Here is a 25,435-nt window from a genome sequence, read left to right as displayed (position 1 = left end):
TTCTGTGAATCAAAAACAGGAAAGGTCATAGCCAGGCGTTCTACACTGTAGAAAGCAGCATGTACATGTATGTGAGCAGTTCTACTGCTATTCTATTTAAGACTTTTTCAAGTTGCTTGATCTAAAAAGAAACTTTTTGCCATAATAACTTCCAATATAAAAGTTATCTAAACCATGTATTCAATAAAATATTTAGTAAATTGCTGGTGGTTTTCTTATTCCATTCGTATCAACTCATTACTACTGTAACGTTGAGGTTATATGAGATCTTTCTCCTATAAGACAGTTTTCATGAGAATAAATGGGCTAGACAAACATTTCTACCAACTTTCTTGTTTTCTGAAGTACTCTAAATGCCTTATACCACTTGAAGCCTTTATTTGGAAGGCCGCACTTAAATATACACAAAGGCATAAATATAACTGTTGTAATACAGTTCAAGGTTCTTTTCCCCTGTCAGATATCTAATGCAAAAGAATGATACAGGTTTTAATAAATAAAACAGTAAATTATATGATGAAGATACCTAAGAAAGTTGTTCAAGGATGCTGATGAAGATCAGCAGCATCCTTGCGCCCTTCTTTTGGTATTGGAATGACAGTGGGCCAATCTTGATCTTTTTTACTTGTAAACAGACTTATTCTGTTTGTAAACAGACTTTTTATAACGGTGTGTAACTACTTAATGGAAATAAATTAACCTACATGGTGAAGAGCTGCAGTATTGTTTTATTTTAGACGTTAAGTTAGCAGAGATCATCCATACAGATATAAAGGATTTTTTCATTACACATCGATCTGAATTTCATGCAAATAGTCACACACTGCGTGTCATTAACAACAAATTTTGATTTACTTCTTTATTACAAAGAAGTGAATTGTAATATGGATGTTTTATTTCTTTCAGGTGGGATACCATATTCTTTTGCAAGAGCGTTTATAGCTGAAGATGTAGTTATTAAAAAAAAAGTTTTCATATGTTAAGATGAGAAAAAAACTCATTCATGAGTATTTACAGTCACCCGCATTTAAAAGCATTGCTAAGTTACGTGCTTTGTTTTATATATTTCTAAAAAGAACTGCATGTTTCTCCTCAAACTTCTGCTGACCTTAAACTTCCACTTCTAGACATTTTACTGTGGTTTCAGGCTTGGCTGTGGCCTCTTCTACCATTTTCCCATTATTCTTTGTTTCCTTCTCGAGTATTTTGTCATTTGATGCAGTATCTTTGAGAGCTGTAGTTTCAACCACTTCTTTTTTCTGATTCTTCCTTGAAAATAAGAGGCATTTCTTGTACCTTTACATAAAAAGAAAGGATATTAAAGCAGAAACACTGATGTTAGTTTAGTATTCTATTTGTTGAGTAGTACTACCAAATATCTAGCATTTGCTTTCTCTGCTATACTCAAGGCCAAAGTCCCACAGAGAATAGCAGCAAGTGGGGTCAGTGTACTTTTAAGAGCAATGTGTCTTTTAAAGAAATATTTTCTGCTTTGTTTTTGCTTCATAGAGACCGTGTACGTTCAGGATTTGTGGTACATAATGATAATGCAAGCCGGGTAAGAATGTTAGAAATACACACAACTTTTTGATCTCTAATGATCCTCTGTGTTGAATATCTGTGTAAATGGCTCAAAGGAGGAAAGCAAGTATTTTCTTCTGAAGGATTAATGTTATTTCCTCAAGTCTGACATGAAAAGAAACAAAAGAAAGCTGCATAAATAGGCCTTTATATAAACAGTTGCACGCTTATACACTGCTGTTTTGACAGATGGCAACACTCCACGCTAGGCGTGACTGATTAATCAAACATAGGTAATAGTGGTCTGATTTCTTTTCTAAAAAGGGGAATAGCAACAGCAACAACAAAAATTATCTGCACAACAACAGAGCTGAAGATTTAATTCTTTGTGTTACAGTTATGTCATCATCATTACAGCTCTGCTCTTTAGCTATATATATGAAATACTCACTGCCTGTACTGTATGAGTTAACTCACTCTAAGAGAAAAGATAGGAAAACCTTACTTTTTGATGTAGCAGACTGCTAGAAGAACTGAACTAATGAAGAAGATGATTGCCAGCACAAGGAGTGCAGTGGGGATACCTAGAAATAAAAGGGAGTTAAGCATAAAGCTTTTAGTCTTTAATTAGGACTTTCTAAAGGCTTATGAACGTAAACCCAGATTCTTCTAAAAGCAGCCTATAAGATACCTCTGTATGTATGTACACATAGACTCATAGAAGAATAGAACTATTAGGCATCTCAAAACCTTGGTTACTCCTCATTGTTTTGAGAGACTAAAGTATTTAGGCACTCCTTGACAGACGTTTGTCATTTTTGTCTCATCTGCTCATCAGAGATTTTTCTTAACAACCTATTGAAAAAATATGTTATTAACTATCCTTCCATTTTCCAGTTTCTGTTAGTTTTTCACACCTCGTATCTGGAAAACAAATCACTATTCTACTTACAACTTTCTTGGTTTCTTTTATTTTTAAGATCTGGCTGAGTTTTCAGTTATTCAGAGCACATGGTGCTATGCTAGGACTTTCTCAGAAATGAGAAATCACCAAATGACATTAACCACAGTGAATTTCCACAATTTCACACGTAAACATTACCGAAAAGAATAAAATCTTAAGATCTTAAGAATTATGTTAAAAAAAAATCCCTTTTTTATAAGCTTTGCCTTTGTAACATCTTATTCTACTTCAAGGTTCAGCTATATAAAAAAGAATGCTGGAGTAGCAAACAAAACCAGTGGTAAGCAGTTCTACTACTAACGTCTATCCAACTAACGAGCTGTTCTGGTTAAGGAACACTGCCTTTACCTCCAAAGACAACACCATCATTCCTAAATGCAGCAGGGTAAGTGTAGGATTCCTCTGGCATTGTTGTAGTTGTTTCCTCTGTTGGTAATATAGTTTCAGTTATACATATAATCCGAAATTTCACGTTTTTCAGGGTTTGTTCTGGTTCAGCTGCAGTGGGCACTGCTGTGGTGTTCCCAGTCAAATCTGAACTTGAATACGCAGTTAAGTCTGTTGGTACACTTGATGATGGTATTATGGTTGTAGTTGGATCTGGTTTACATGAATTAATTTGAACATCTGTAGTAGGGAAAGAAAATACATAAGAGTTATGCACATTTATAGAAATTGTTGTCTAGGTATTCTCTGTTGTCCAGGTATCTCTGCTGGAGATCATTTGCTTATTCAGAAAAGCATTATCCAAATGAGGCAAGCTTTTTTCAAACAAGTAGCTAAAACCATTATTGTACACTTTTAACCATTACTTACATAGTTGAACACTTTCAGTGTGATGCTCATTTTATAACTGCATACTAATGATGATTCCTTCTGAGGAGTACTTATAGTAATAATCTGTATTAAATAAATAGCTTGGCCTCCTGCAGAGTAGAAAGCTTAACTATAGATCCAAGCTTCAAAGTATTCCCATTATATAACATGCTGCAGAACAAATGCTACTATTTATATGTTCAAAACGTACACATGCACTGCTGACACTTTTGACAGTAATTGGATTTTCTAGGAGGTAAAATAGCCCCTAAAACTTTCAGGTAAATCAGGCACCAGAGCAAGATGAAAAATGAGCCAATTCTGCTGGTGTCTACAAACAAACACCTGGCATATTCTGAGATGAAGTCATTTAAATGAGGCGAATGTTGTCTATATAAAAACGTGGGTGCAAATGGACTTCTATATATAAATGCAAGATCTGGCTACTGAACAGGCTCGCGTGAAAATGCGAAAATCCATCTTTTCTAGTGAAGGTCCATATTCTGAAAAGCTATAAAGGTTTCGCTAAGCAAGCAGATGACAACATAAATAACAGGGGAAATGACATACGTACTGTTCTCCAAATGAATCCCCATGGGAGCTCTGATGACGCAGTTGCATTCACAGAACAAAAGGCTAAATAATAGAGGCTTTTTACTCTTTCTCCACTACAGTTTTCAAATGATTTTTGGTGTTACAGCTACAAATGTTTCAGCTAAGAAACATCTAGAACAGGTGGCATTTTGGCTATTAATATGGAGAAATTCAGAATCATCTCAGTGTTATTTTTTTATTTTCTAACCACTCAGACAACTTTCTTTTTGGAATTATTTGCTACCTCCTTAATGTTACCTGTCTACCCAAGGTTTCTGATGCGAAATGACTTGTATTTCATGCAGTGAAGTACCATACTACATAGGAACAGAAGTAATAGTATCAATAAGAGCAGCTTCTTTTAAAGCACGTTGCCAGTACTAATTCACCTACGCACTCATCAATAATAGCTATGAACTGCACAGAACAACTATGTTAGCCCAATTAAATCATTTTTAACTTGGAGGTTTAGATGATAAGACCATTTTTGATTATGATTTCTCTCTACAGTGCTTTCTTATTAGCAGAGAGATTCTTCATAATCCAACAGTTTAAAACTGTTCCTCCTTGTCCTATCGCTCCATCTTGCTTATAAGCCCCCTTTAGAAACTGAAAGGCTGCAATGAGGTCTCTCCAAAGGCTTCTCCTTCAACCTTACTTCATAGGAGAGGTGCTCCAGCCCTCTGATCGTCTTTCATGGCTGTCTCTGTACCCACTCCAACAGCTCCATGTATTTCGTGTACTGAGGACCACAGGCCTGGTCATGGTTCTCCGTGAGGGCAGAGCAGAGTGGGGCAATCATCTCCCTCTCCTTGCTGCCATCCTTCTTTTGATGCAGCCCAGGATACTGTTGGCCTTCTGTCCTAAAAGTGCACGCTGCTGGCTCACGTTGAGCTTTTCATCAATCAGAACCGTGAGGTCATTCTCTGTAGGGCTGCTCTCAATGAGTTCTTCTCTCAGTCTGTGCATGTATCTGGGATGGCCCTGATCTAAGCGCAGCACTGTGCATTTGGCCTTGTCAAACCCTATTCAGTTCATGTGGGCTCACTTTCCAAGCCTGTTCTGATCCCTTTGAATGTCATCTTTTCCTTCTGTAGTATCAGCTGCACTACTCAGTTTGGTGTCATCTGCAGAGCTGCTGAGGGTGCACTCTCTTCCACTATCTAGGGTGTAGATAAAACCATTAAAGAACACTAGTCTCAAGACAGACTCCTAGGGGACACCACAGGAAATAGGCACAGTCTGTCTTCTTAACACTGTATGGGCATATCTTGCAAAGCCATCTTTCTCCTGGTCTTCCTAACCCTTGACACAACAATTTTTCAGAATTTTGTAAGTAAACCTTTTGTCTTGTTATCTAAAACTCACTAGCAAGGTCAAGGCACCAAATAATTTGGCCATATACATGATCAATGATTTGCTGAGATTGTTATATAGTAATCACGAGTATGGAACACTAGCAAGAACACAAAACCTCCAGTTAAATACTTATTTTCAGTAGATAAGGTAGAAGTAATTAAGAAACAATACTGGTCTGTTCTGCCATGAAGATCTAATTTACATCAAGACCCAAGTACTACTTCTGAATCTTTGATCTAGGTACAGATAGTCAAGCAGGAGAGAAAGGACAGATCTTTTCTCAAACAGGATGATTCAAATTAAGTCCGACAAAAGAGGCTGTTTCACTTTACTGAGAATAGACTCAAAATTTTGTTAATTTTGTATTGTCTTAAATGACCCTCTATTTAATTTAATGGATACATTTCCTTTTTTAAAAAAAGAATCAGCCTTTCCTGAAGAAACCTTCTCTTGGTCTTTGACAAAAAATGCTTATGTGCAAACAGGCACCCTGGTTACAGATTCAGTTTATCATCTTTCAAATCATGGTACCTAAATAGTCCAAACCTACCAAATATATTTTGTTCCCATGGCAAAAGCAACTTTTCCAGTAAGATCATCCATAGCAACACCAACTTACTATTTTGCATGAATGGAATGGACTTTCTATATTGTGTAGAAGCATGTTTGTTTTCTTTTTTTAATCTTGCAGAGCTAAATAAAGCTTAACAACGTTTAAGATTGGGTGAAAGAGTCATCAAATGATAAGAACTTACTTGTTTTGATATTTTTAATGCTAATATTTAAAAAAGAAATCAAATCTAAACACAAGAAATGTAGTTGTCATACTTACATACCTGAAGAATTGAAGCAGTAAACTGTAAATTTATGAGCGTGATTTGGACGCCAGTTCACTAGTCCAACACTGCCCTTACCACATTTCATGTTGGATGTTATACGAGGAATGGCAACCGATCCATCTTTTATCCATCCAGAACTACAATAAAAGCACAAGTCTTTTTAATAGTAGATTTGTCCCCAGCTTCATAGTAGGTAAAGGAGTTTATTGAAAGTGAAGAGAAACTAATAGATGTCGTATACCTGCATGTTTCAAAGCCATGATTCAAAGCCTTCTCAACCTGTTCTTTACTTGCCAGTTGTAGATTCAGTCGATTGCACACATTACTTGCTTCTGAAAAATTCACTTTGTGACCAAGATAAAGTCCTACACCTGTGATCCTGCAAGGTGAAAGCGTGGAACCTGTAGTTTAGACATAGATAGTCGAAGTTAATATTATATATTAGTACCATCAGTTATCCTCCATGTAAAATTTAAGATCATGTTTAAGATCATGTTCAGACAAATTGCCTGTTCTTCAAAGTTTCTAACTTGAGGATGGCAAAAAAAACCAATTCCTCTAAAAATAACTGCTTTACAATAAAACATTGTCTCAACATAATAGTCGAGAATTTCAAAAGTTTTGACAGTCATTAAATGAAATGTAAATACAGTTGGCGCTTGAGTTGTTACCTAATCAGTTTCAGGTTTTTTATCTTTTTTAAAAAATGAGAAAGATAAAAGTAACAGTTGCACTAAAACACTGGACTGGACTCTGTCAGAGCACCCTTCTTAATAGATTTTATAATAGTTTCTCAGTTCTCTTAAACTTCTCTTTCTTTCCTATGAGGGCTGCTCTGAAAGAAATGCCTCATTTTACTATGTTGCCCACAGTGTCAGAGACAGATGGTGGTGGTATGGAAGAAGAAGCTGAACCTTCACACTGGTATTCTGCTACATGTTGTTGCCACATGACAGATGGCAGCAGAGAGGCAGCCTGACAAAATGGTGAAAATGCACAACTAATGGTGGTGACTACGTTGAAAAAGGGTGTTTTGTAGCTGAGAATTTTCTCTATCAAATAGCGTTACTGTACTCTTTGTATGTGTTGTAGTTTCCATGGAAATAAATGGGAGGCATTACTTTCGGAGCAACCGGTGTTGTTTGGCATGTTTTTTTTTTTTTTTTTTTTCCTTCCAGGTACTGTCAACTATTGAATTTGCTGAGTACGAGGCAGGAAGCAGATGGGAGGAAGAGCAAAGATAGGTGGATCTATGATACTTTACCCAAATTCATCAGCAATAGGCAGTTTATCCAGCATTGTTAGAAAGCTACGTCTGGCATGTTATCCATGGCAACTACCTCAGGGAAGACATAGGTTAGGTCTGATTACACCTGCCCTACTCTTTTTAGCCTGACTTAAGGATGTAGGGCAGAGGTCAGGATTTTACACAGATAATGGGAAAAGATGTGCTCTTCTGTGCAGATATTTCCCAGAAGCATATGCCAGAAAACAATATTCTTCCTTTTTCCTTTTTATTATGATTAAGTTGCATACAGTAATTGCCATATTAAATGCAAAGGAACAGCCTGTAAGAAGTAATTTCTAAATAGCAACACATTTCCGAGGAAGAAAATTCCCACACCTCGTCAAAACAAAATCAACAGAAAACACAACAAAACACAACTAGATTAACTGGGTACTCTAACGCACTTGGTTTTTTTTTTCCTTGGTGTTCGTTTAAGCTTGCAACAACTTCAAGATTTCATTACAAACAGTCCAGATAACCAGCTCCCCACAGGAGTTACTTCCTCGCTGGACATTCTTTACAAGCTCTGCATGTCCACCATGTACGTATACTAGTGAGAACTTCATAAAAATCAGTGCATCAGTCAGTAGGCAGTCTGTAGTCAAGGAAAAAATGAAACAACACCAGATGATCCATCATTACAATTTCTTAGCAACAGAGGTTAAATTGAATTTTTTCAATGGAATGACAGAAGTAGCACCATGATGAGTGGTTAAGAAGGTGCCTAAACTTGTGTGGAAGGCATAAACAAAGGCAGGCTTTCCACTCTTGCTTCCACTGAGTGGGGTGCAGTTAGAAATGTCTTCCAGTAAAAGATGCATCCCTGCTGTCTTTAGTTTAATGGGATTTAAGAGTTGCACAGAACAATCGTTGATCTTGATGGATTTATCTCAGCATCTGCAGAGTTGTGGCCTCTCATAAGCACTTCCTGGTATAGCACAGACTGAGTCAGACAGCTGGTGAATCAGTGAACACTTGAGCAGTCCCCATAGGCAAATCATAGCTACATCCAATCCTGGCCAAACACACTGGGTGAGAATTCAGAGATCTAAGACCCAGAGATTCACTGTTGTTCAGTGAAGAGGTATGTGTCAGGTAACGAGGACCTTAAATCTGTTCAAGGAATCCCAGCAAGGTGATGAAATATGGTGTCAAATTTCTCCTGTTACTGTCAAATATCTTCCTGCCCAGTCAGCGTGTGTACACGAATGTCCCCTGGTATGTCTTCATCTTGGTCACGCTTCTTGGTATCAGACAGGTGCTCCAGCATTAAGTTTACTAGATTCCCTTTTGCTAGCAAGGAGCTCTCCATCTTCTTGAGAACTTCTACATTTCTCTTCTTTCACAGCTGCTGATGCACATCGCATTTTCAAGCTCCCATTCCTTCTCTATGATTTATTCCTAGTTCTTTTCTTCTCTTACTATCTTTCATGCTCAGATGTCGCTCTTACTGTTAGTGCTTAATTAAACAACTATTTCCCTTAGAAAGTTTTCTAGATAGTTGTAAACTGCTATAGTCTTCAGTCATTCAATTACAAGATTATAACATGAGAATTGCTTAATAGATATAAGGCACAATACATATTTTAATTCACTAGCAGAAAGCTGAGTCATAAGCATTAACACAAGTGATTGTAAGATGTGGGCCAAAGTTTTACCTTCGAATTTGCTAAGCATTTAAAAACAAAATAGAAAAGTGAAAGGAATATTTTGGAAAATTTATTGGTTCCAGTTTGGATTTAGATTTAGATCTCAGTTGGTTTTACAGCATGAAAATGAAATCCAGAAAGAGAAAAGTAACCTCTTCAAGACTTTTCATCATTTCTTCAATCACCTCTGACTTCTGCACTAAAGAAGACTCAGTCTGTACAGGAGACAGACTAATCCTTTAAAAGCACTAGGTTTACAAGTTGCCCATAGTTATTGTTTAAGCTTTGGTCTATTTAGTTAATCTACTAATAGCTGAACGTTTTCCTCAGTGTTTGAGACTTTTATAAGAAATCTGTTTTACTGAGAGAGGTGGGAAAAATTAGACAGAAGAATCTCACAACAGGAGAAACTTGTCACAGGAGAGGAAGGAAATAATTTGTGTAGAATGTGGGCTTGTTGTGCACTAATTCTCTTCTTACTTTCTGAAGAAGCTGTTTCTCTCTTTGCCTTTCCACAAGCCCTCACTCTGATTTGTTAGAAAGAGTTTACTTGGGCTGCTAACATCAGGGAGCAGCAAGAGTGAAGCTGCTCCACATTAAAAGGTGAGCAGGGAGCAGAAGGTGACTGCAGCACAGGCATGACAGTGCCTCACAGCTAGGGCACAGTCCCACAGCACCCAAGCAGGGCCACACTGCGACAGGTCTGTGGCATCCTCTTTGCACTAGCAGAGTGCAAGACAATATGTCAGATACAGGAATCATGAAGAAAGTGCATTTGGGAACACGTGCCTAAAGTCCGCTCTGGACAGAAGGCCAGCTACAGTGCACGATCCCATCAGTGAAGCCCAGCCAGTAAGTCAGCAGAGGAGTGGGCAGGTCTGGGCACAAGCATACTACAATGTAACTCCAAGGCACATAGGAATCAGCCATGAGCTTGACTTGACTTACAGGGCCAATGAGCAGAGTGCATGGGCAATTACCTTAAGTGAGGCTTAGAGGGGAACTAAAGGGGTTCCAACATCCCTAACTAAGGCACAGTTTTAAGACTCAAGGTATTTCCCCAGCAAAAAAATATTCAGTAGTTGGGATCTGTAGAAGAGTTTACTGTTGTCAGTCGTGGAATTTCAACAGGACTTGAGCTGAGCATCTGATTCACCCAAGTCCAGGTTTCCTTGAGAGGCCTTTCAGTAGATAAGAAAATCAGTTCTCTGCAAGAATGGTGTAATGTTCTTTTACATAGATAGAGCGAGCATTTACTCCTTGCAAACTGTAGTGAAGCATCAGGAGACATTTTCTATCTTCAGACAGTCTAGTATAGGAGATCTCCAAGTTTCACTAACTTACAGAAGAAAAGGGTGTGATATGACTGATTCTAAAAGCAGGAACATATAATAACATTTGAGGGAAGTGGGTTATCTAAGAACTGTAGGATACAGTTGAAGTTAGCAATTCCCTACACTAATTTTTCAAACAGATATTTTATATAAAATAGGAAATTTGTGTTGTATTAACCAGAGACAAGTGTTCCTGTCCTGGAGATGAACCACAAGGTCCTTGTGCAAGTTTCCTTCAATTCTGCAAACAAAGATTATCAAGATATTTCCAAATCAGAGCAAATAACTGTGCTAACGATAGCATTTTATCACAGAATCTAAGAGCTGATTTCATACAGATTTTGCTCTCTGAAGATTGCACAAAACTATTTGCTATGGTATATTAAATGGTCTATTTCAAATAACGAAGTCACATTTCAGTAGTTCTACACGGATTATCATTATTTTGGAACAAGCAATTCTGTAGCATTTATATATCTCTTGAGCTTATAAAATAATTAGATTAACAATGAAAGACTTTCCCTGTGCTATTTTTCATTACCCTATCCTATGAAAAGCCTGTTGTTTCCTATGCTAGCAAACCTGTTTACACACACCCTCTTTCCCCCATTTTGCTTGCAAATATATCTATTTTTTTCAAGTACTTTTCTGTTCAACTATGATGTTTTAAGAAGTAGAACTTTACATACCTGTTATAAAGTAATTTTGAGCCATGAATGTCATAACCCAGACTGATAACACCGCTGAGGTAACTCCAAAATAAGTTGTCATTGTCACGAACTCAGAAAATTGAGAAAATTGAGGTGATTTGTCTTCTGTGCTGAGAGAATTAAGATACTGGATACTGTCAGACCACGTCTAAGATTGCCTTTCAGATGACTTTTTGAAAGCAACTTCAGCTGTCACTGCACTGCTTCGTAGAAAGCTCAAATGTGTTGACTGTCCCACTCAAAGGCAAGGTCACTGACTGGAAATCCGTAATCACCCTTTACACTTTCTTTCATGTAGGGGCATGCTGGAAAATTTAACTACTGCTGACTCAGAAAACACAGCTGAGGAAGGGAGATAAGACTGTTAAACTGCTAAGTCAGTAAACACTCTGAAATAAGTTTTTCTTTTGCTGTTTTTTCCTGTTTTACTGATGAACAACATATTACTCATATTGTCTGTTTATCTGGTAAATAAAAATAATTGTCCATTAAAATCACAGCAAGTCAGGCAGTTATACAGAGGAACAAAATCGGGGTTTTTATTTTGGAATTAGAAGGGCATCCATTCCCCACTGTTCTATTTGCCTCTACCTTCATCCTTTGTCTTTCAGTTCCAATGCAAAAATAGGTACCATAATAGGTAATTTGATACTTACTTTTGAACAGAGTTAGAGATATGCTACCATAAATAGGATTTATTGTGAGACTACATACTGACAGTGATGGGAGCCAATCCCTTCACTGCTGTCTTTTGTGAGCTTTGAATAAACTAATACCAACAGACTGATTCAAACCATAGGTAATCCTAGCAGCTGTAACTTCGAAAAGCTTCAGGAAGTCTTAGCAGATGGCATAGGTTCCACCTCTTACAGCAGCACATACCATGGTTATGTAGATTACAACATAGACATCTACAGGGCTAAGTGGCAGATGGCTGCTGTGGCTAATGAAATTATGTCTCCATACTAACAAATAAATGAAAATCTGGTTGTGTTTCAGCTGTGGTTTAGAAGTGAATGTGGGTAAATCTCTTTGAGATCTTAAGACAAATTAATTTCTATTTATATCTTTGTTTTACTATGCTTAAATTCACCTACATAATGATGGCAATCTGCAGTACTGCAACCAGACTTTCAACTGAAGCTCTAAGTGGATTCAGTTGGATTCATGATGTGAGAGAAACTACCAGTTATTCTGCTGCTGTCATGGATTAGTGATCTGCGGCTGTAAAATACTATTAAACAAAACCTTACCATCTCCATAGCCATTCCTGCTATGAAAACTAATTTCAAAAGTTGGATTTCTGAAGAGAGGTATTTTAAAACTGCATGCTAATTGTCTTTTCAAAGTTTACTACCTTGTGCCAATTGTTCTCACTGCGGCAAAGCTCCTTTAGCCAAACTCTGTCCAGGTTATTGATGTTTAATTGGATTTTTAGCTGGAAAAAAAACAACATAAACACCTTGGTTAAACTAAACAAGAATACAAGCTCCTTCAACATAGTTTTTAAGAGCAATATACAGATTATGAGATGAAGAAAAAAATAGAAGGATAAAATGAGACAATTTTTTTTTATCAGTTTCTTCTAACATTTTAGCTGTTCCAAAATTATGAGGAAGATCATTTATCTGGACTGTAACATTAGAAAAGGTTTATAAGTTGTTTATGGGTCTTCAACTTAACTTGTGTGGAAAAAAAAAAGCCCAGCTTCTTGCAGAATAATTTAAATTAGCATTTGAAAAAAAATACGGTAAGCTATAAGGAACATCCCATCATCTCATGCCAACATGTTTAGAAATGTTTCAAAAGATGAAGAAGATTACTAGACTGAAAACTTTTGGTCTGGGGAGAACAGACTCAACTATTCTCTGCAATCATTTCTAAAGGACACCTGAAGCCTGAAAAATAGGAACAGAAACAAATTAAGAGGAAAAAGACGTATATGTGGAAAATACAAATATCAGAGTTTCTTTACTTGGTAGCAAAAATTTCTTTCAAGATTATCTTTGTCCCAGATTTTATCTCCCTGAAGCAGACCATCAGAAATTCAGCAGTGAAATTGGTGTTCTTTGTGGAAATTGAGCATTGTCTCCTTCCCACTGATCTGGCAGTTCAACTCTCCACAAAGCCCTTGCTTCCCAGACCTTCCAAGACAACAAGAACACAACTCAAAGAATCCTAACCTTTCATTTAGTCTCCTGTGGTTGCAGCCTTCTATCTCCTCAAAGACAAGCAGCCACTCTCTGAAGCAGGAGTTAAACTCTCTCCAGGATATTTCTGCATCCTCTCTCATTTTTAGGATATGACGAGGTTGACCCTGCTTACAAACATCATCTTAATTGAAATGGGAGTTTGCTTGCTCTTCTACATTAGTTCTCTGAATAACTGAAAGACTAAGAACAAGATCTTTGTATGTATAACACGGCAGTATATTATGCAGTGTAGAAAAGGCAATGGCATTTCAGAAGAACATTCTCATTAATATGCAGACAGAGTGCATGTGAAAAATAAATCTTTAAGATAGCAACAGTGAGGACTTTGAAACTGTACTTTTATTTCAAAACTCAAGTATGTGATACTATACAGTACAATACCAGCACACTGGTGCAAAATCTTACAATGTTACAGATTTAAATATGATACACAAAAATAGTGCCCTTTTAAAATTCCTTTTACTAGAAACATCTGTGCTGTGCAGGAGAAACAATAAACGTGTCTTGTATAAGCAAAAAATAAATATTGCACCTCAAGAAATCTATTTCAGTGTTAATGGCATAAATAGTAGATCTATTTCTTGTTGTGATCTCTGAACTCAGAAGAGATTGTGTCTTTTTCTTTTTTTAAACAGATAAAGAAAACTAATATTTAATGGAAAACAACTACGTTTAGAATAGGTTTTGTCCACAACCTAGTTTTCTATCCAAAAAGGTGTCTTCATTAATTAACTGAAAAATGTAAGCAAAAGTATTTAATGTGCTGTTAGTCACTGTGGTCCATTATTTTTAGTGGACAGTTTTCTCATGGTGTATAAATTAAAACTGTTTATATTTTCATCAACTTTATCCTCATCTTTTAATCCTTAGAGGAACCCCTCAATTCTCTCTATCCACTCCTCATAATAATACCTTTGTGGATAAATCATACTCGCCTTAAACACTGCAAGTAGCTCAGCTCCAATTAATACAACCACATAGGAAATTTTGCCTTGTGGACCAAGTCCATGAAAATTCATTGTCCTGAATTCCAAAAGAGGATGAAGACTGTCCACACTCTGGCCAACAAAAACTTAGCATGTGCTCAACAATAAGCAGTTGAAGAGTCTTACTGAGATCAGTAACATTCTACAAGTACTGAAATAAGGTGTTGGATCAACATCAGTGCAAATGTGAATAAGAACAAATTAATTCAGTTACAGACATTGTTATCTATTTTTCCTCAGTATGCTCCAAAATGTCTGTAGTCACATAAAGTATGTATTGCAATTTTTGGCATAGTGGATTCTGAATCTTCAGGACTATTTGCCTTCTGATTGTCTTATTGTGTCATCAACTTTATTTGTAAATAATTTTAAGTTGAAGAAGCCGGTTCTAATAAATGAATATTGAATGAGCCACCTTTAAGTTTCTTTAAATAGTCGAAGTATGGGAAATGTCACAGTAATTCTTCACCATCAGGTATTCTAACTGAATCAAATATATAGCAAGTAATGAACAAGAAACTCTCTTCTGCCTTATTTAGCAATTACAATTTTAGACCAAATTACACATTCCCATTATCCTTTCTGAACTTCCTTAAACACTCTATATTCATCCAAAGAAACAAGTAGTATATATATATTAAAAACCTCCCAACTGCTGATAGATGTTTTTCCTCCAAAGCTAGCAGTGATCTACTTTTTTTTTTGATTTTTTTTTTTCCCCTCCTCACTCCTCCATGTAATTTTCTTGTAAGAAAGATTTAGCTAAAGATGCAACAAAATTCACCAGCAGGACATTTGTTATTAGCAATAAATATGCAAACTAAATTTCTGACTGTTAGAAATCTGTTTTCTTTGATAGTTAGCTTGAGCTTCAGACTTGACACCAAAAGACAACGAGCCCACACTAACATCAGATCCCAAATCTATTGGATGACACCAACAGCGCCACCTAGACCTCATTTCAGGTTTTGTTGTATATCCAAATTCAAAAAACAGAGGTGGTCCTAGTTGTAAAGTGTATCATAAAACACACGTATGAATGTACTGGCATACAGATAATTCCCTTCATGAAACTAAGGTATCCACAAGACATTTTGGCTAACAAAATAATTTTAACCTTCCATTAGCCTTGTATTTCTACCCAAAAATCATGAACAACAGCAACAAAAACGTTACATTTTCAAAATCCAAAGGACACAAATGTCATTAATACGTCAACAACAACAACACAGTGAATTCAGGAAATGCAAAATGCAAAGTGCATATTTGCACTAACTGCAAATATAGTTTTAATCATAGCCTTCAAAATCATAGGAGAGATGTCAACATCTTGTGCAAATCTTTCTGTTAATTGACTGCTGGTTGCTGATTACTGCCAAAACCTTATCATGATTCAATATTATTTGAATCAGTCATTTACGCTAAGAGGATAAAACTAATTATTTACCAGATTATTATTTTGGCAAGCTATGTTCACAATGTATCCCCAAGATTGATGGGGTGGAGTAACTCACTTGTGTAACATATGGCAGCTGTAAAGATGACTAAGCACCACCTTTAACAACAGTGTTCTAATACTGTGCTCTCTCAGGTACCATAAAGACATAATGTTGCTTTGTTATTCAGTGCGTTGCTCATGTTGAAATCCTGAGTTCCACCAGGAATATTGATGGGCAGCAGAACAGCTGGCTTTCCCTTCAGGTCTCTCTGATACTTCATCACAGGAGCTGTATGAGTGGTAGATTCCCAACAGCACAGCAAAAATGATTATTGCAGCCACTATGAGCCATACCACATTCCAGTGTTTACAGAGTTTGGGGTACAGTATATATAAATAATTAATGACGACTTCAAGTCTGCTGCAAAATGAAAAGGATACCATTAACATGTTAATAATGTGCAAATCAATTACCTCTTGCTTGTAAATTTGAGGAGCTTCATAGATGTATCGTTACTTTTCTTCCAAAGAAAAACATATAGTCAGGAAAGAATCACACGGTGGCTCTTTCAAGAGCTGCTGTACATTCAAATATGGGTGATATTTGCAAGATGACTGTATACAGCTACCAAGCAATAACATTGGCTTCTCTTTCTCCTACCTGTCAACTGGCAAATCTCAGAACTTGACACAATTTAAAATTCTGCCTTGTATAGCTTAACTGAGAAAGCTATGAACATCATAATTTGTCCTAAACATTTCCTCCTAAGCGTTTCATGACTAGTGAAATGGCTATCCTTCTGAACATAGCTGGAATTTCAAATTAATAGACATTTATAATCATAATCTTGGAAACAGTCCTTTGGGATCAGGTAAAGATCCCTACACCTTAGCTTGGGATTGGATATTTTATTTGCTTTGGCCAATACTGAATTCCTCTGTAATGCATAAGTCTTTTTTAAAATGCAGAAAATTGAAGGTATTTCAAACAAGGTTGATAGAACCATATTGAAAACTCAATCAACTCCAAAATAAGATGAAAAAAAGCTGAAAATGTAGAAAAGTTTTTCAGTTAAGCACAAATGCTTCAGGTATGATAGAGTATAACAAAATCCATGCTCCATTCAAAGAGCGCTGGGTACTGATGAATGCAATATGTCCCTCTGCTGAAAGCTCGGATATCTTTCCATCATAGTGCTGTTCTGCAGTGTTTATAGAGGATCTAGAGGGAGCAAGCATCTGCCTGTCCAAGTTATAGGGAGTCCAGCATAGTTGGAGTTCATGTTAAACTGCATTCCCCTTGTGAATGCACCTACTGAACGTGCTCTGATGCAGATAGACTGGTTAAGAACTTTTGGAAATGACGCATGGACAAATAAAGGCATCAGATTCCTGAATTACAAATTTCTTGAGATATGTGCTACAGAGAGATTCATTTATCACCTAAAGAACATCTGTGGAATATATATATATATATGTATATTTTTAACCTCAAAACCTGTCCCCATCAAGATGAAGCATTTTGATGTGCAAACAAACAAAATTTTAACCAAAATATTAAAAATAAATTTTGCATTTTGCAACTGTACTTATGTGGAATAAATCACTTTGCAAAACTAGTTAGTGCAAACATCCTACCCTAGAGTGGAAGAAAACATGCTAAAATAATAGCATAAAGCACAATTGATTGGTACCACAAATATAGAGAGTCTCCTACCATACGGAGATATTATACCAGTGTCTCACCTGCTTTTCAGGTTTTTTATCTCACTGTCATTTTCACTTTCTTCATGTTCATCATGAAGACCTTCTTTTGGTGTCTCTTCATCTTCTTCCTTCAGGTCCTGAAGTTCTTTGGTTTTCTTCAAGCCTTCCTGATAGCTTTAACACAAATAATTTCTCTTAGTCTGGTATGCTGTATAAGCACATTCCTATGTGATGAAAAACTGGCTTTATATTTTGCTACATGCAATAAAACATAAATAACTGTTTCTGCAGAACTGGAACAGGACAAAGATTAGCTATGAATATACCACATAGCCATCCTTACATAATGGATGATTATACTAGCTCTGTTTGCAAATTTATTTTGGAAAAGGGAAAAAAAATGATTCTAATCCTCTGCAGAGTAGAACTTCTGTCTATTGTAAAGAAGTTGTTGTGTATTTCTGTTTATTGTTTTTCTATATCATTTTGAACACCTGCTAGATATTCTATTCTGGAAAATAGATGCAAATTCTGGAAAATAGACACAAATCTAGGCTGAAGTTATATGACTTGTTGGATCCTACAGAGTAGGATCACAGCTTTCGGCCTTCACATAAGTTCTAAGCTTGACACTCAGAAACAGACAGATGCCGAAGCTATTAATTGCTACAAAACATGTTTTGTAAAGCACTTTGCCACACAAACAATATGACTTTCATGAAAAATTTGATATCATGTTAATCACTTCCATGAACACCTTTCAGAATATGAATTTTAGAAGGTTGTTTTGGAATATCCTATCATGAAGGTGAACGCTATCAACATATGAACATCCATCCAACTCAGAATCTCTGATAATAACTGGCTCTCCCCCAAACAGGTTAACATAAATAAAAGATGAAGGTAAACAACCACAATGAAGACAAAAGTTACATTAACTCATGTTGCTTTCCATATTGCTTCAATTGGGACAGTCTTCTTGGAGTCATATCAATAACATCACTCATTTTGCATTTAGAATTACACTACAGAAATACATCTGGTGGCACATATTTAAGATTCAATTCTCATAAAATATTCCCACCCTTTGTTATATGCTTCCTCTTCTATCTTGGCTTTAGTTTCAGGATTGATCTCTTCCAGCCCGCCCTGTGTCACTGTAGAAGTAGAGGTTTCACAGTCAGGCTCTCCATTTGTCTTTCCACTGCCAAGACAAAAGAGAAAATAAAAGCAAAACCAAGACTGCTGAAGTCTTTGTATTTGGAGTATACCACTGAGTAAGAAAAAAATTAGTGTGACTCTTCATCCATTAATGATTATTCCAAACCTATCTTTGAAGGAAAACCTGCAGTTTTTCACTTTAACGTGAATGTAATGTTGGAGAAATGTTTTGCAAAGGAAGTAATAAATACTTGGCAAAATTTTTGTTTCAAAAAGTAACTTTAAAATATTAATATGTTTATTTCCTTATTAAAAAAAATCATATTTGTTTCATGGCATTTATTTTTCCTTTAAAAAAAACAACATTTCCTGCTTTGACTTTCTAAAAATTGTCTTACAAATTTTCTCTGCTACATCAGGGGAAAAATAGTAGAAATAATTCCAAGTATTAATTTAATAAAGTATTTTTCTTATATGTCTCTTAGGTACTTTACTGACTTTATAGTAAACTGAAATTGATACTCACACAAGTAAAAAAATATAAACACATACATACCTTCTGTCAATAAAATTTTTCCTAAGTAAAATCTTTGTTTAGCCTAAAGATTAGCTCTCTTTCTGCAGTGCTCATCTGCACTCATTTCTTTATGTCTGGGTCAAAAAGTTTACATGATTCAGATAGGACTGAGCAAATTTAGCGAAGATAAGGTTTAATAAGCTCAGCAGCAGGTTTTAGGATTGTTAAAAACAAAATTTCAACCTGAGTGCTTTACTTTATCTGAATGTTCAATTCACTTTATACTAAAAAAGTCCAAAGAAAACAAAACACTCAATTAGCCACTGTTTTGACATACACAGAATTTTGGTTATCTAGCATTATAATAAACTATACTTTTTAATTTTATATATTTTAAACACAAATTTCAAAACCTACATGACCCCGAGTATCATGGCATCTCAATGTGTGATTCTTATCAGTTTGCAACACACATACAAGGCCAGAGCAGAACACAAACTTCTATTACTACAATAATCAAGTTTAAGAATATATATATCAAATGTTGCTCATGGCCAATCCAAAGTACAGCATGAATGCACTGCAATAAATATAAAAAAAATCCACTTGCATTACATGTAATATTCTTAGTTTTGCTGAGTTCCAAAGGTACACATGCTCAAATGCATAATCTTCTGCTGCATGTTATATTATTGAATTGCAGTGGCTGTTGGATTGTAGCAAGCAAAACGTAGTTCTCAGATACTGCTTCTCAATTCTTTGAACGTACACAAAAAAAGAAAACAATATAATGGTGACAGAATAAAATACAGTTAACAGATCTTGAATCAATTTGGGTCAGTATTGTGTCACTAATTCAATACCTTGTGCACTGGTATATTTTCTGTCACAAAAGTGAAATTCTATACCAGCAACATCTTCATTTCATACTAACATTCAATAGGTAGTGAATGATCTACAGAAAACTCACTTCTCTAGAACAGCTGGCAGAACAGGATTAGATGTTAGATTGCTCTTTCCATTGCTAGGTGATTCAGACTGTAAGTTGAAAAACAACAATAAATGCTACATCCATGAATAAATTTCAAAGAGATCTTCAGTGAAACAACAAAATCAATGTGCTACTTAGGTTTCTTCTCTCATTCACTAGCAGAGTATCTTGATCAAAGAGCTCAAAGATCATTCCTTTTAACCACAATAAACAATGGACTTAAAACCTGATTTTATTGAACCTCTACAACGCTTTCCTCCCAACCCCCTCCCACCTCCCCCTGATAGTATCCAGTCTAACTCTTTTTCATCTATTGATCGCTAAACAATAAAAAAAAAAAATCAAGAAAATAACCCTTAACCCAACAGGATTGCTTTCGTCCAGCCTTTCATTAGGATGGAGTCAAATTTAACCAATGAAAAAGCTTACATTTTTAACAGCTATGGCTTGGTCTATCCAAAAGTATTTTAAACAAAAAATTCTGTCTTTAAATTGTGAGTTTTACTTACCAGGGATGGCATTGAAGGTATAGGTGAAGCTGTTGGTGACTGACCAGGAATGTTTAAGGAGTTAAATTTAGGAACAACAGCAACGCTGACTCGCCTCCGAGGCATATTCTATGGTAAAGAACATTTTATTTGTCATACAACAATATAGGCTGAAGAAAAGTTCTTCAAGTTAATAGGTGTGGCAAAAATGTAAGTTAATGCCAGCATCAAGCCCCGGGAAGGGAGAGTTGGCAGCAAAATTATGCTGCTGTTAGTGCTGTGGTCTTCCCCAAAACTTCATATAGTACTGTCTGGCATGGCGATTGCTTGGAGAAGAGTGAGGCTTTGTACAGGGATGCTGCTCATTTTCCCCTCCACTCTTAAAGTTCAATAGATGAAGTGACACAGGAGGTATGTTCTGAATTGGTGTCTTCAATTCTCACTACAGGCTACAATCTTTGGTTAAGCCAGATATGTAATGATACTGGGAAAAGTACCAGTGTCACAATTACTGGAAAATAATGAAGTTAAACATGATACTCTTTCCTTGTTATGTACACATTATGACAGATTGCATCCACTAAGATATATTTATTTCTTATACAACGGTGTATTATTGTAGAAACAATAACATTCTTTCCCTTCACAGAAGAATAGAGCCTCCTTCCTCCCACTCACACAACACATAACTCAAGTACATTTAAGATAATTTAAGCTTTTGCTGGTAGTTAAGAAGCCAAATACCTTACCATATGATAGACAATTAGTGAAATCTATGCATCCCAAGGAGTAAAAAAAACTCAGCCAAGTACCTATAGCATCTACCAGCCTCATCTTAGCGTATATCCATACTTTTCTAAGACTCTGCTTTAGATAACCTTACAGAAAAGGAGTTAAACACAGGTTTACAGAATATACACATGGGATCAGCTACTCCATTATCCTGGTTCTAGACAGGATCAATTATACCTATTAATTAATGACAGAGGTCCACATAATGTGCTCCTGAAAAAGTTTACTGGAGAGTGAAGTCTTCTTACTCAGCACTCAGAAGTGATAGGAATAAACAAAACCTCAAGAACTACAGCCAAGAAAAGAGTAAAAATATGAATAGAAATACTAGACTCAATAATGCCTCTCATCACCAGATTTCAGAACAGTCAAACTGGGACTTAGGTCCCTCAAATTACTGGTTAATTTAGGAGGTTTTACATAAAATTGGACTCTTGGAAGTACTAAACAATTAAAAAAAAAGTGTAAAACAATGTTAAGGTGCATAACAATCTGAGATAATCTCCCTATTTCAATGCTTTGTCAAGCCAAACAAGATATTTTGATACTAACTGAAAACTACTTCAAATTACTATTTACATCTATCTTCTGAACACAATTTTAATTCTTAAGACAATGAAAAGTGTGTTCCTGGATTCCCTCATTAAATAGAAAGTTTTGATCCAAAGTTCAGCTTCCTCACTGAAGAACTACAGTAAAGCACAGGACCTATGTTACTACCTGCAGCACAGGTAGGTGGCCTGGAATACTACTATTCATAACCAAATAGGTCTCTTTATGATTCACAGCAAGCATTACTGTTATCACATAGAAGCATAAAGTCATCCCTAATCAGGCATCTAAAATACAAAGCATGGATATGCTTGCACTAGATTAGATGAACAATACTGAGAATTTACTGTTACCATATTTGAATACAGACTATTAAATTTGAATGTATATAGACTTTGCAAAGATACCTTTCCAACTGTTAGAGACATGGATCTAGACGAACGAGGTACTCCATCTTCTGCTTAAAAAGAGTACATAAGGAACAGTTTTAGAATATATAAGTATCTATAAATAATATTAATATAGCCCTTGTCAGCATTTTAAACTCAGACATAATATATTTGCACAATGTCTGACTGTCTATTTATATGTCATATAGTTGTGGCCTCATTTACACCTGTAGCAGAAATATGAAATAACAAAAAACATACACACAAAAAATTCCATTACTATTCCTACTGAGATCATTAAAAAAACCCACTAATTAGCTCTTTATACAAGTTTTTTTTAAAAAGAAAATACTCATATTTGAGTTTCTGCCTCAAAAGCTAAGAAAGAAAAGGTGACAAAAAAGAAGTATTTTTAATTAATTAGGCTTTGCTACCAGCTGTCATTTCAGAAGCAGATGCATTAGAACTGCACAAGCTATGCATGTATGTTATAGGTCACTACAAATTTTATTGTATCTAATCAGAATTCAGTGAGTGACAGTGATTTTAAATTACTGTGCTATAACATTAGGTATGGTTTATTCACAATAATTTAGGTGTTTAGCTATATAAAGTCTTTCTGTAGAACAGGTTTCACCTCTTATCATTAATATCACTAGATACCTCTCTGTACATGGGAAAGACAAACACTAGAGGATTTTTTTGTTTGTTTTTACCAGATGCACCATAGTTTCTGCTAGAATTCTGATTAGCAAGTTTCTTAAACTCCATTAGTTCAGCATGATCTTTTTCATATGTTCTTTTCAGATTTTCCACATACTGCATCATTACTTCCGTCGCCTTTGACATACGCTTCTCCTAAAGAAGAAAAGAGAAGAGAGGATTACCTCATTTACATCTACATTTCTCAAACATACTATTTGCTTCCATGTTCACGTTCCCTGTCAGTGAATAGTTCATTAAAAATATTGATATCTTAAAGATTAAGAATTTCTAAGTCAATTAGAACATACACATGAATACACTAGTTTATACCCAAAGAAAATTATCATTATTTTGTCATATTACGTCAATTTATACACTGTCTTTGTGCCTACATTATATGAATAATTATAATGAATAATTATATATGATTATAAATAGATAACCAACATTATTGCTTATGTAGTATATGTGCGTTTATTTTCAAACTCTCCAAGCTCTTAGTCACTGGCCTCAGCCTAGTTACTTCATTTGGAAAAGGTAACAGTCTTGAGCCTGAGAATGTGTTGCTGTATTCTCATTTATACTTGCTGTTCTAAGCTTTGATTTGTCTGTCTTCAACTATTGCCAAGGGCAGGCTACCAATCTAGATGAGCTTTGTTGACTCAAAAAAGTTTTCTGATCCATGCTGCCCTAATTTTAAACGTTGTGATGCAGCTATAGTTCTGAACAATATATACGCCCATTTTACAGATGTTACATAACTTCATAGGTAATTCTGTTTGAATTTTGTTTCAGACCGAAAGGGATGTCTTCTTTGACACTACAATAAATGTCTTTAATCTCTCAAAATGACAAAAGTCAAAGAGATAATCTACAGTTATGGCTGGTAAAAACAAAACAAACCCCAACAACTAAAAATCAAAACAACCACCAAGGAATAAACATGTGCAGCCAGGATATATTTGCTAGACACCAGGATGCCTGTGGTGGTGGGGGGGGGTTGGAGCTTCATGATCTTCGAGGTCCCTTCCAACCTGGGCCATTCTGTGATTCTGTGATGTTCTTACCTGGCGAACTGCTCCAACCATTTCAGCACGACTAGATAGTCTAGCAGCTAAACGCCGCAGAACAGCAATATCCTCCAGTAGTTTCTGGTAAGCTTCTCTGTGCTCGTAGTGATGCCATAAGTGAGCTGAAGACTGAAAAGAAAATACATAAGCCTTACTATTATGTCTTCCAACTCTTAGTTCAGATCAGTTAGCCTGAGTAACAGAACTGGTATAAGACACCTCCAGGCAGAACTGCGCATTGATGAATTCACCACAGAGGAACAGCACTCAACAACCAAGTAAGTGGTGCTACTCTGACATGGAATGCTGCTTAACTGCATGTTGTAGGCATGCTTTTCAAGAGGTTAAGAAGGGCTGAGCACATTTGCAATTCTTTTTCCTTTGAAATCAGTTATGAATCACGACTTTCTACCTATGAACCTGACAATTACCAAGCTTATTTTACATATAACTTACAAATGATTCCTGAAACAAGTAACATATTTATCTGCTTGGAACAAGGTGTTAAGAAGGCAATTGATGTTCTATCCGTTCCAAGATATTTCAGTCATTTCAAAAATTAATCTGACATTAAGGTCTCAAGGATTGCAAAAGTAAGAGAATAGAGACGAATATTGCTTGTAATTCCAATGACAGTTACATATTTTTAATCACTTTTCATCTACCAGTACAAAGCTTTTTTGATTAATACTATTATTTTGATGGATCAAATTTAATACTGAGAGCATATAGTGTCCTTGGGATTAGTACTAGAAGAGTGAATTTAGATCTTTCATTAACTAGAGCCTTAGCAAACATTTCTTCACTGAATCAGTTTCTATTCACAAAAAGGACAGATACAAGAAAGTCTGAACTACATTCTGTCAGATTTACAGCAGACTGTGATGTTGACTGATTTCTACATTCTTGAAGTGCATTTTCAGTGTGCTCCAGACTTAGCATCGAGGTTGTCTTAAATAATTAATCAGTATCACTGTTCACATGATTCTCTCTCTGACCAGTTACATTGTGCCCTTCTTCAAATGCCCTCCCACATATTACCGCAAGATTAAGTCAGCACATTGAAATGATTTGTATGAAAGGAACAACATCTCCTCCTCCTCTTCTTTCTTCTCTTCCTTCAAAGAAGGGAGTGGTGGGCAATAAGTTTTTTACTAGAATCCATTGAAAAATCATATTTGTACTGCAAACCTTTGTTGTAGGAGCACAGCTAATAGAATGATGAATTTGGAGCAACAACCCCAATGACAATCATTTTTAAACTTACCACTGAAGCCAGCGTGTTAACAAATTGCAGCCTAAATTTGACTACAACACCGAAGAGGACAGAAAGGAATGTGTTTGGGAAAATG

At 35.9% G+C, this 25,435-nt stretch overlaps 2 protein-coding genes across 31 annotated transcripts in view; both read right to left on the bottom strand.

Annotated features, from left to right (window-relative positions):
* Positions 1-708: 708 nt before the first annotated feature.
* On the bottom strand, positions 709-13,324 carry LYVE1 (lymphatic vessel endothelial hyaluronan receptor 1). 5 transcript variants are annotated; one of them, XM_040700823.2, is made up of 8 exons: positions 13,258-13,324; positions 12,432-12,512; positions 11,054-11,435; positions 6,335-6,494; positions 6,091-6,230; positions 2,834-3,112; positions 2,027-2,105; positions 709-1,296 (listed from the first exon to the last, which is right to left on the bottom strand). In XM_040700823.2, exons 3-8 carry the CDS (start codon positions 11,133-11,135, stop codon positions 1,110-1,112), a joined length of 927 nt encoding a protein of 308 aa, XP_040556757.1. In that variant the 5' UTR covers positions 11,136-11,435; positions 12,432-12,512; positions 13,258-13,324; the 3' UTR covers positions 709-1,109. The 5 variants fall into 5 exon arrangements, with proteins under 5 accessions (XP_040556757.1, XP_040556756.1, XP_040556758.1 ...); XM_040700822.2 differs by having other exon boundaries at positions 11,054-11,416; XM_040700824.2 differs by having other exon boundaries at positions 11,054-11,184.
* Positions 13,325-13,608: 284 nt separating this feature from the next.
* Positions 13,609-25,435, bottom strand: part of IRAG1 (inositol 1,4,5-triphosphate receptor associated 1) — a 72,150-nt gene continuing 60,323 nt past the window's right edge. For 25 of the 26 annotated variants that reach the window (XM_015286442.4, XM_040701191.2, XM_040701190.2 and 22 more), the window contains 8 exons: positions 24,081-24,212; positions 23,025-23,166; positions 22,327-22,379; positions 20,597-20,704; positions 20,067-20,134; positions 18,503-18,622; positions 17,458-17,592; positions 13,609-16,132 (listed from right to left, as the gene is read on the bottom strand). In XM_015286442.4, coding sequence (XP_015141928.2) covers positions 15,892-16,132; positions 17,458-17,592; positions 18,503-18,622; positions 20,067-20,134; positions 20,597-20,704; positions 22,327-22,379; positions 23,025-23,166; positions 24,081-24,212 — 999 coding nt within the window. In that variant the 3' untranslated portion in view covers positions 13,609-15,891. The remainder of the gene's footprint in view (positions 16,133-17,457; positions 17,593-18,502; positions 18,623-20,066; positions 20,135-20,596; positions 20,705-22,326; positions 22,380-23,024; positions 23,167-24,080; positions 24,213-25,435) is intronic. The other variant, XM_046942264.1, reaches the window with a different exon arrangement.

This window comes from Gallus gallus, chromosome 5, assembly GCF_016699485.2.
Source record: "Gallus gallus isolate bGalGal1 chromosome 5, bGalGal1.mat.broiler.GRCg7b, whole genome shotgun sequence".
NCBI lineage: Eukaryota > Metazoa > Chordata > Aves > Galliformes > Phasianidae > Gallus > Gallus gallus.
The sequence above is the reverse complement of the archived record's forward strand: the minus strand, read 5'-3'. Positions and strand labels throughout refer to the sequence as shown.

Coding starts and splice junctions, on each gene's coding strand:
- LYVE1 (XM_040700823.2), bottom strand. CDS start 11,135: ATGACAACTTATTTTGGAGTTACCTCAGCGGTGTTATCAGTCTGGGTT. Junction 3,113..6,090: donor TTACTGCTTCAATTCTTCAG/GTATGTAAGTAT, acceptor TCCCTACTACAG/ATGTTCAAATTAATTCATGT. Junction 2,106..2,833: donor TGATGGTGTTGTCTTTGGAG/GTAAAGGCAGTG, acceptor TTTTATTTCTAG/GTATCCCCACTGCACTCCTT.